At 40.8% G+C, this 12,102-nt stretch overlaps 1 protein-coding gene across 1 annotated transcript in view; it reads right to left on the bottom strand.

Annotated features, from left to right (window-relative positions):
- WAPL (WAPL cohesin release factor) overlaps positions 1 to 12,102 on the bottom strand; it is a 95,742-nt gene that overhangs the window by 35,187 nt on the left and 48,453 nt on the right. The window contains 1 exon segment of the mRNA XM_080642467.1: positions 786 to 881. Within this exon segment, the coding sequence (XP_080498593.1) occupies positions 786 to 881 (96 nt within the window).

Genomic DNA, 12,102 nt, shown 5'->3' with positions numbered 1-12,102 from the left:
ACCGCGGCTCACGAGCTGCAGTTTGCCGACCACTGCACTATCCGATACAATAAAAGCCTAAAATGCAAATTATCCCCTCGACTGAGAGTTTGACTGGGAGTTCAACCGCTCACTATGATGTGTGCTGACCACAAGGGTGCAGCGTGGAACATGGCGGGCGTTGGCGATGCTGGCAGTGGGCAGCAGTGGAGGCACTGCCAGCCCCAATGGGCCCTGATGAGCACGGGATGGTAGAGCAGTTAAGTGTGCGGTGCCAGGCCAAGATGGGTGCGAGCGGGGCCCTATCGCCCCGCAGACAGCAACCAGCGGCAGCGGGGCCGCCACCCGGCTCCCAGGTGCTGAGGGAGCTGGGTGGGGGCCTGATGACTCAGGCAAAGGGGGGTGCACAGGGGCTGGGGGGCCCAGGTGATGCCCAGTGCCCAGAGGTCAGCTGGGACCTGCCCTTCCACGCCAGACACTCACACTATGATCGCTGGCCAGGCCTAGGGACCGCACCCATGCACGAATTTCGTGCACCAGGCCTCTAGTAATTCCATAAAATGTGGGTCAGAAGTAAAAAAAAATTTTAAGGCTTTTATTTATAACCTAGTAGGACCCGAATTTCTGTAATTCCATCCACAATCCTCACTTTTCCAATGAATTAAACTAAATTTTTATTAGGAAGCCACTAAATTTTGGTGAAGAAGTCCAAAATAAACTGGTAAACAGGAAAGTCAGAGATATCCAAATTATGAATAAAGATAGCAAATAAACAAACATGAAATTAAAAAGTACAGTTGACTTACTGTAACACTCTGAGGTTTTACTACTGGTGGCCCAGGTAGTTCTTCTGAGTCTGGATGGTTCCAATGTCTGGCATTATACACAGCTTTTGTAGGAGACTACAGAAATGAGATAAAGGTCAACTGTTTCCATATTTTGCATCCTTATGAAACTGTCTTTCATAAAATAAAAATCATAATGAATAATGTAAATGCATAAACATATACCCTAGACCAGCTGTCGCCAACCTTTTGGACCTCATGGACCACTGCCCTAGACAGAGCAGATAAACAGTATCTAAGCTCATATTCCCACCATGTACCCATGCCTATGGCAGACACGGAGTCACTGTGACATTCTCCCATGAAATTGACAATCAGTGCTCTAGAGGACAACTATTAACAACCAGGAGAAGAAAGTAAACCTCTTGCCAGGCTTGTACAACTTATTAATCAATATAATTAATTCAATATGTTCTTTATTCCTCATGCTACTGATTCATGCCCCACATTCTTCCAACCATAGAAATCAGGCAGCATAAGTGATAAAGGCCCATATTCATTTAAGTGAAACTGTCAGGTACAGTTGAGTACCATCATTCAAAAGTTTTCAAATTTTATAAAGGTAAATATTGTACATATGCCTGTTACAAAACATAGAGGGGTCTAAAGCAGTACTATGTAATAACATCCATGATTTCTACAGCAAAATTTATACATATTTACACTAAATAGGATATTGACCCAACTCAGTTTAAGGTAGTTTACTGGCAAATCAATTTACTATAAACAATGAAAAAAAACTTTCAGTTTAACATTCTTTATTTCAGAATTGAGAATAAAGAACTGTGAACCTGTATAATCAAATCCATAGGATAAAACCTGTATAAAATGAACATATTAATTATTCCAAAGGAGACTGATTACACAAAGACCAACATTTTGTCCATCCTTTATAAATGTTAAATTTTGTTCTTTAACCTTCAAATAAGTGGTTTTAATCTCATTAGAGATTATAGGAGTATGATAATTTACATATTTTCAGTACTAATACAAAAAAATAAGAGTACAAGAGGAGAAACATACTTCAAGATTGGCTAAAAATCTACATAAAAAATTACCCATCTTCCCTTACAAGCTGCAATGAACTAACATAATTGGAATTAAGCATCACACAAAGTTATCTTTTTATACAAATATTATCTTCAAAATAACCATGTTATAACATCAAGATTGCAGTGTAAACTCCACAAGAACTGTCTGCTTTTTAAGATTTTTTAATTAATTTTTTTTTTTTTTTTTTTTTAGAGAGAAAGAAGAAAGGAGAGGATGATCTGCTGCCTCCTACATGTCCCCTATGGAGAACTGAGCCTGCAATCTGGACATGTACCATGACTGGGAAGCAAGCCGGCAACCGTTCAGTGCACAGGACGATGCCCAACCAACTGAGCCACACCAGCCAGGGCAAGAACTGGTTTTTAAAAGATAAAGTTTAAATTGATTCACATATTAAATGTGTTAGAAAATCTTAATGTTAAAAGAAATTCTACTGTGAAACTTACATGAAGTAGAAATTCCCTCATTTATAAACAGACCCATTATTCTTACATAACATGTTTGTATAAAGTGATGGTGCATTAGTAATCTAAAAAGCAGTTTATGTACTCACACAATGACTTAATTAGGCCTCTTGAGGCACAACAACATAGGCACTCAAGCATCCACCATATAATCTATATGCTACTAGTTGATAGATCTCTCGTTTAAACAACCTCTAATACACAAACAACTGACCTGTGGAAAGAATAGGTGCCTCAAAGCTCAAGAACTTTCTTTTTAAAACTCATTGATTTCAGCTCAGTTAGTAGGAGTGTTGTCCTTAGCACCAAAAAGGTTGCAGGCTCTATCACTGGTTGGGGCACATATGGAAGGCAACTGGTCGATGTTTCCCTCACATTGATATTTCTCTTTCTCTCTCCCTTCCTCTCTCTCTAAAAATCAATAAAAATATATATTTAAACATGAATGAATGAAAGAAAGGTTATCTGGTTCCAGAGGTAACAAAATAGCATGTCAGGTCAAAGTTCTAAATTAAATTGACACCCTCCTAGTTAATTGTAAGTGGCAACACACTAAACAGTTAACAAAGTAGACTTAGGAACCATATGGTCTGGATTAAAAGCCATATAAATAGTAAGCTCTACTACTACTTATTACTCAACATTTTTCTCATCTCTACAATGTGGTTAATAACAGTACCTACTGCAATGAGTTGTGGAGATTAAATAAATATATGTAAGACACTCAGAAGAGTGCCTGAAACAATATGTGGTATACAAGTATTATTATTAATACTAACTATAGTTATTATGTAATCATGTGCAATTCCATCTAAGTCCAGCATCTTCATAAGAATATTAGAATGTAATGGTCTACCCACCTAACAGAGAGACTGCAATAAACAAATGGAATAACTGACATGAACACACTTTAACATTTATAAAAAAGTAGACTGGGATACTTGATCTAACTCATCTCAAAAACCATTGAATAATATCCCTGATGGATATAAATGCAAAATCCTCACCAAAATACTAGAGAAACAAATTCAATAACACATTAAAAGGATCATACTGCTTTTATTCAAAACAGTACTGTACATACTAGTAAAAGCAATTAGATAAGAAATAAAAAGCATCCAAAATAGAAAAAAATAAAAGGTTCTCTATTCACAGATGACATGATCTTAGATGCAGAAAACTCTAAAGATTACACATATAAAAATAATTTTTCGAACTAATAAATGTATTCATCAGTAAAAGTTGTACAATACAAAGTCAAGATACAAAAATCAGGTTCATTTCTAATACAACTAACAAAAAACAATTGAAAAGATAAAATGAAATAAATCCCATTATATTAGCATAAAAAATAAAAAATACTTAGGAATAAACTTAACCAAACAAGGCCAAAGATCTGTATACTGACACCTACAAAACAGTGTTGAAAAGAAACTAAAGACACAAATAAAAGGAAAGATATCCTGGATTGGAAGACAATATTGCTCAAAAGTCCATACTACCCAAAGTAATATACAGATTCAATTTATTCCTACCAATGGTATTTTTTACAGTAATAAGAAAAAGAAACTTAAAATTCATATGGAACCACAAAAGCAACCTTAAATAGCCAAAACAGTCTTGAGAAAACAAAAAACTTGGAGGACTCACATTTCCTGATTTCAAAACATATCACAAAGCTATAGTAATCAAAATAGTAGAGTACTGAGATAAAGATAGATATATAGACCAATGAAAAAGGATGGAGAGCCCAGAATCTACAGGTATATGGTCAAATGATCTTCATCAAGGGAGCCAAAACAACACACTGGGGACAGTCCCTTCAACAAATGGTGCTGGGAAACTGGATTATACAAAAATCAACTCAAAATGGATTCAAGACTTACACATAAGATCTAAAACGGTAAAACTCCTAGAAAAAATGCAAGAAAAGATACAGAACACTGGTTCTGGCAATAACTTCCTAGATATGACACCAAAAGCGCAAGCAACATAAACCACCATAGAAAAGTAGGACTACATCAAACTAAAAGGCTTCTTCTGCACAGCAAAGAAAACAATTAAAAGTGTGAAGAGGCATCCCAGCCAGTATGACTCAGTGGTTGAGTATCAACCCAGGAACCAAGATTCCTGGTCAGAGCACACGCTGGGTTTGCAGGATTGATTCCCAGTAGTGGGCGTGCAGGAGGCAGCCAACTGATGTTTCTCTCATCATGTTTCTATCCCTTTCCCTTTCTCTCACTCTAACAATCAATAAAACATTTTTTTAAGAGGACACCTACAGACTAGGAGAAAATACTTGCAGATGATGTATTTGATAAGTGTTTACTTATAGAAAATAGTTGACCCTAGGGGGACATCTATAATACTCTCAACAATAAAGATAAAATTTTTAAAAACATATTTTTACTAGAGGCCCGGTGCACGAAATTCGTGCACAGGGAAGGCGGGTGTCCCTCAGCCCAGCCTGCACCCTCTCCAATCTGGGACCCCAGTGGGATTGGGCTTAAACGGGCAGTCGGACATCCCTCTCACAATCCAGGACTGCTGGCTCCCAACTGCTCGCCTGCCTGCCTTCCTGATTGCCCCTAACTGCTTCTGCCTGCCAGCATGATCACCCCCTAACCATTCCCCTACCAGCCTATTTGCCCCTAACTGCCCTCCCCTGCAGGCCTGGTCACCCCTAACTGTCCTCCCCTGCAGGCCTGGTCCCCCCCCAACTGCTCTCCCCTGCAGGCCTGGTCGCCCCCAACTTCCCTCCTCTGCAGGCCTGGTCACCCCTAACTGCCCTCCCCTGCAGGCCTGGTCATCCCTAACTGCCCTCCCTTGCAGGCCTGGTCCCTCCCAACTGCCCTCCCCTGCTGGCCTGATTGCCCACAACTGTCCTCCCTTGCAGGCCTGGTCCCTCCCAACTGCCCTCTCCTGCTGGCACTCTTGTGTCCACATGGGGGCAGGATCTTTGACCACATGGGGGCAGCCATCTTCTGTGTTGGAGTGATGGTCAATCTGCATATTACTCTTTTATTAGATAGGATAGAGGCCTGGTTCATGGGTGGGGGCCAGCTGGTTTGCCCTGAAGGGTGTCCCGGATCAGGGTGGGGGTTCCCTTGGGGCGTGAGGCAGCCTGGGCAAGGGGCCTGTGGTGGTTTGCAGGCTGGCCACCACCCCTGGCAACCCAAGCGGAGGCCCTGGTATCTGGGGTTTATTTATCTTCTATAATTGAAACTTTGTAGCCTGGAGCAGAGCCAAGCCTTCTGCTTGCTCCGTGGTGGCAGCCATTTTTTTTTGGATTTATGTATCTTCTATAATTGAAACTTTGTAGCCTTAAGTGGAGGCCTGGGCCGGCCAGGGTGTGCGGAAAGCTTGGCTTCCTCCATCGCCGTGGGCAACCCTAGCCTCCTGCTCTTTCCAGCTCCGTGGCTGCCCCCATTTCTGTTTGGGTTTATGTATCTTCTATCATTGAAACTTTGTAGCCTTGAGTGGAGGCCTAGGCCAGCAAGGGCAGGCAGAAAGCTTGGCTTCCTCCATTGCCGGGGAAACCCAAGCCTTCCTCCTGCTCTCTGTGGCTGCAGCCATCTTGGTTGGGTTTATTTGCATATTTGCTCCTGATTGGCTTGTGGGCGTGGCTTGTGTGTGTAGCAGAGTGATGGTTAATTTGCATATTACTCTTTTATTAGATAGGATTGATTTCAGAGAAAGGAGAGGGAGAGAAAAAAACATCAATCATCGACTGGCTGCCTCCAACATGCCCTCCAATGGAGATTGAGCCCGCAACCTGGGCATGTGCCCTGACTGGGAATCGAACTGTGGCCTCCTCGTTCACAGGTCAATGCTCAATCACTGAGGTACGCCAGCTGAGCATAAAGATAATTTTTTTAAGCCCTAGCCAGTGTGGCTAAGGGAAAAGAACTTCAGACTGCAGACTGAAGAGTCCTGGGTTCAATTCTGATCAAGGGCACATGCCCAGGCTGTGGGCTCAATCCCCAGTAGGGTGCAAGCAGGAGGTAGCCGATCAATGATTCCCTCTCATCATTGATGTTTCTCTCTCTCCCTTCCTCTCTGAAATCAATGAAAATATATTTAAAGATAAATTTTTTGAAAATAAAGAAAACATAGGTGACCCTTAAACCATGTGGGTTTGAACTGCACAGGTGTTAATACATGATGTTTTTCAATAAACACAGTTTGCCCTTCATATCTGAGGGTTTTGCATTTGCAGATCCAGCCAATAGCATATTCAACCTATGGTGGATAAAAAAAAAACAGTATTTTTGGATTCCCACCTGCAGTTCAAAATGTTGTCTTCAACCCGCAGTTAACTGAATCCACAGATGCAAAGTACTGACTGTAGTTTTTTTTTGGAGAGTTAAAAGTTATACACGGATTTCTGACTGGGGGATAAAGGGATGCAGTTATCACTCCTAACTCCCGTATTGATCAAGGGTCAACAATAAAAGAAACTCTTAGAATTCAACAGCAAAACAAATATGAAATGGGCAAAGAACTTAAATTTCTCCAAAGAAGATATACAAAGGGCCAGTAAGATTTATGAAAAGATACTCAACATCATTAGTCATTAAGAAAAATGCAGGAGGACCCAAGATGGCGGCATAGGTAAACACCTGTACTTGCTGCCTCTCAAAAGCACATCAAAACTACAACTAAAAGACAAAACAAATGTCATCCAGAACCACGGGAAAGCTGGCTGAGTGAAAGTTCTACAACTAGAAGGAAAGAGAAAAGCGCACTGAGACTGGTAGGAGGTGCGGACGCACAAGCAAAATGGGCTGACAACTGGGTACACTGTTGTCTTTTTCAACCGGGAGGAGAATACGAGCTCCCGCTTGCTCTGAACTCCAGTTCTGGGTGAGACTCTGGGGACCCAGACTCATAAGGGGAGAAACTGGACTGTCTGACATCAGACCGGAACACGAGAGCAGCTTTCTCTCAAGAGGTGCTTGCAGCAATCGTTGTTCCTCTGTGGGGGCGCGGGACGTGGAGATGCGGTGCCTTCCTGGTGCAGGACTGACAGGCAGCCATTGCTGTTTGCTCCATCCTGGTGATTCCCTGAGACCCCGCCCCACCAAATTTACAACCCCACCCAAGCTGTGCACAGCGGCTTTTGCATATGAATGGCCTGTCCATTAGCAGCCTAAAACCTAACCAACTACAGGTGGGTCAGAGAGCTCCAAAGCTTCCAAAAGAAAGCCCAAGGCCTGGCAGCAGCAGCCTGGCTAGCTTCACAGCTGGGCCTCATCTGGGCACCTCCAAACCCCAAACAAAGAGGAGGAGGAATCTGCAGATCTCTCTGTAGCTCCTGCTGGGTGGTCTCAGGCAGTGGCTGACTTTTCACCTCCTTGGAGATCCAAGAGCCAGTGTACCCCAGTGGTCAGTGTGAGACCATACCAGATTACAACTCTCCACATCCATAAGCAACACACTCAAGGGGCAGACTCAGTGAGCACCAAAGCCCCACTGAAGCAAGTCCTGCCCCATAAGGGTGTCTCCAGCACAACAGTTCTTCCATTGTCGACACAGCTAATTGGCCTGGAGGTCAATTCCTCCCAGTGATACCAACAGCAATCAAGGCTTAACTACAAGACTGCACCCAGCCCACAAAGGGGTGCACCAAGAGTGTCCACTTCAGGTGATTGGGGAGGCTGAGCCACTGGGCCCTACAGGACACCTAGCACACAAGGCCACTCTATCAACACAGGGAAGCAGCAAAAATGCAGAGACAAAGAAACATGTCACAAATGAAAGAAATGGAGGAAAGCAAACTACTGGATATAGAGTTCAAAACCACAGATACAAGGTTACTCAAGAATCTTCTAGAAACCTCTGAGGAACTTAGTGAGACCTTCAAGGATCTTAGTGAGAATGCCAAAAAAATGGAAAAGGACCAGTCAGAAATTAAGCATACACTGACTGAAATTAAGAATAATATACAGAAATTCAACAGTAGACTAGAGGATCCCAAAAATCAAGTCAAAGATTTGAAATACGAGGAAGCAAAAAATACCCAACCGGAAAAGCAAAATGAAAAAAGAATCCAAAAATATGAAGATAGTGTAAGGAGCCTCTGGGACAACTTCAAACGTACCAACATCCAAATTTTTGGGGTTCCAGAAGAAGAGAGAGAGCAAGATATTGAAAACCTATTTGAAGAAATAATGACAGAAAACTTCCCCTACCTGGTGAAAGAAATAGACTTACAAGTCCAGAAAGTGCAGAGAACCCCAAACAAAAGGAATCCAAAGACGACCACACCAAGACACATCATAATTAAAATGCCAAGGGCAAAAGACAAAGAGAGAATCTTAAAAGCAGCAAGAGAAAAACAGTTACCTACAAGGGAGTACCCATACGATTGTCAGCTGATTTTTCAACAGAAACTATGCAGGCCAGAAGGGAGTAGCAAGAAATATTCAAAGTGATGAATAGCAAGAACCTACAACCAAGATTACTCTACCCAGCAAAGCTCTCATTTAGAATTGAAGGTCAGATAAAGAGCTTCACAGATAAGAAAAAGCTAAAGGAGTTCATCACCACAAAACCAGTATTATATGAAATGCTGAAGGGTATTCTTTAAGAAGAGGAAGAAGAAGAAAAAGGTAAAGATAAAAATTATGAACAAAGTGACAACAAATACATATCTATCAACAAGTGAATCTAAAAATCAAGTGAATAAAAAATCTGATGAACAGAATAAACTGATGAATATAATAGGATCAGGGGCATAGAAAGGGAGAGGACTGACAATTCTCGGGGGGAAGGGGGTTTGGGGGGTGCGGGAAGAAATTGAACAAAAATCTTACACCTATGAACAAGGACAGTGGGGGTGGGGGGTAAGGGCATGGGGTGGGGTTGGAAATGGGAGGGAGTATGTAAGAGGCAGTTGATTGATGTTTCTCTCACATTAATGTTTCATTCTTTCTTGCTCCCTCTAAAAATCAATAAAAACGTATTTTTTAAAAATAAAGAGAACACAGTGCTGAGGCTGATGGCAAATATCCGTTAAAAACAAAAAACAGAACTGCCGTACAACCCAGAAATTCCACTTCTGGGTATAATTTAAACTATAACTTAAAAGATGTATGCACTCTGCCCTGGCTGGTTTGGCTCAGCGGATGAAGCGTCGGCCTGCAGACTGAAGGGTCTTGGGTTTGATTCCCGTCAAGGGCACATATCCAGGTTGCAGGCTCGATGCCCAGTGGTGGGTGTGCAGGAGGCAGCTGATCAATAATTCTCTCATCATTGATATTTCTATCTCTCTCTCCCTCTCCCTTCCTCTCTGAAATCAATAAAAATACATTTTTTAAAAGATGTATATACATCTTTTTCATATATATATATATATATATGTATGTAAAATGTGTGTTTATATAAATAGAATATTACTCAACAATAAAAAAGAGGCCTAACTGGTTTGGCTCAGTGTATAGAGCATTGGCCTGAGGATTGAAAGGTCCCAGGTTCAATTCCAGTCAAGGGCATGTACCTTGGTTGCAGGCACATCCTCAGTAGGAGGTGAGCAGGAGGCAGGTGATTGATGTTTGTCTCCTATCGATGTTTCTAACTCGCTATCCCTCTCCCTTCTTCTCTGTAAAAAAAATCAATCAAATGTATTTTTTTTAATATATTTTATTGATATTTTACAGAGAGGAAGGGAGAAGGATAGAGAGCTAGAAACATCGATGAGAGAGAAACATCGATCAGCTGCCTCCTGCACACTCCCCACTGGGGATGTGCCCGCAACCAAGGTACATGCCCCTGACCGGAATCGAACCCGGGACCCTTCAGTCCGCAGGCCGACGCTCTATCCACTGAGCCAAACCGGTTTCGGCTCAATCAAATGTATTTAAAAAAAAAACAAACAATGAAAAAGAATGAAATCTTGCCATTTGTGATAACACGGATGGAACTAGAGAGTATTACATTAAGTGAAATAAGTGAGATAAGAGGAAGAGAAAGACCATATGACTTTATTTGTATGTGAAATCTAAAATACAAAACAAATGAACAAACAAAATGAAACAGAAATAAGCTCGTAGATACAGAGAACAAACTGATGCTTAGGGGGAGTAGATGGGCAGAAAAGGGAAAGGGGATTAAGTACAAACTTCCAGTTATAAAATAAGTCACAGGGATATAATGTGCTGCATAAGGAATAGTTATTAAGTTTGTAATAACTATATATGGTGGCAAATGGTTACTAGACTTACTGTGGTGATCACTTCACAAGGTATGTAAATGTTGACTCACTATGTTATAGACCTGAAACTAACATAATATTGTATGTCAACTATAATTAAAAATAAATTTTAAAAAAATAATCAGAATAAGAAGTGTTCTTTGTACTATTTTGCTTTTGTAACTCTTCTATAATTTTGATATATTTCCAAAGTAACTTTTTAAAAATATATTTATTTTTTACAGAGAGAGGGAAAGGGATAGAGAATTAGAACCATTGATGAGAGAGAAACATCAATCAGCTGCCTCCTGCACACCCCCTACTGGGGGGTGTGCCTGCAACCAAGGTACATGCCCTTGACCGGAATCGAACCTGGGACCTTTCTGTCCGCAGGCCGACACTCTATCCACTGAGCCAAACCAGTCAGGGCCCAAAGTAACTTTTTAAATTATTTCCAAATCAAAAAAATCTTTTTAAAAATTTAAATTCTCTCAAAAAGACTTGTAAAATATAGAGTATAAGTCATGTATTATTCTATCAGTTAATATAGTTTTAATTTCCATGAAGCAACTTGAGCAAATGCAGACAAGAGTAAAATAAAAAGAATGTAAGAAATAAAAAAGTAATAAAAGATGAATATAACCTTTATACAGACAATTTTACGAAGTGGGAAGGGATAAAGATATCCTTCATTTATATTCTGACATTAAGTATTGTTAATTAAATAACCCACCAATAACAAATTAAGGTTTAATAGTAATACTTCCTTGTTTGAGGTATAGAAAAACATTAAAATATAACACATAGTTGGCCCAAGGGTAGTAACAAGTTTTGTTTTTCCTTTTTCTTTTTTTTTTTGTTAATCCTCACGGGAGGATTTTTTTCCCATTGATTTTGAGGAGTGGAAGGGAAGGGGGAAGAGAGAGAAATATCGACACATTGATCGGTTGCCTCCTGTACATACCCAACTGGGACCTGTGGATCGAGCATGTAACCCAGGTACATGCCCTTGACCAGGAATCAAACCTGAGACCCTTCAGTGCACTAGCCAACACTCTAACCATTGAGCTCACCGGCTGGGCCAAAAGTTTTCTAATTTTAACTAGTGGCCCGGTGCACAAATTCATGCACATTGAAAGGAAATTAATTAGAACATTTTAATATCGCTATTGGCCCTTTCTCTATAATAGAAGTGTCAATCAAATTCATGATCAACAATGACAGATCGAAACACATGTGTGCGACTAGTGCCAGCGAGAACTTTATATGTATCATGAATGCACGAGTCAACTTAGCCTTTTATAGATATAGAATAAACTTGCTTAATGAGACCTGCTTTCTGATTTAGCTAAACTTTTTCCAGCCCAGTGAAGCACCCCAACTTCTCTTTCAGGTAATTGTCAGCAACACAGCAGTAAATATGAACACGAAGCAGATTATTATTGTAGATCACGCAGGGAGGACAAAGGGTAAAATATTTAACTGCAGCAGTGTTTGACTATATTCTGCACAGTGGGAAAACCTGAAGTCATTTTCAAGGTCCACCATTTCTTACTTCTTTTCAGTC

Source organism: Plecotus auritus (genome assembly GCF_963455305.1).
Source record: "Plecotus auritus genome assembly, chromosome: 9".
NCBI classification, from domain to species: Eukaryota; Metazoa; Chordata; class Mammalia; order Chiroptera; family Vespertilionidae; genus Plecotus; species Plecotus auritus.
Note: the sequence above shows the minus strand (reverse complement) of the source record. Positions and strands in the feature narration are given on the sequence as shown.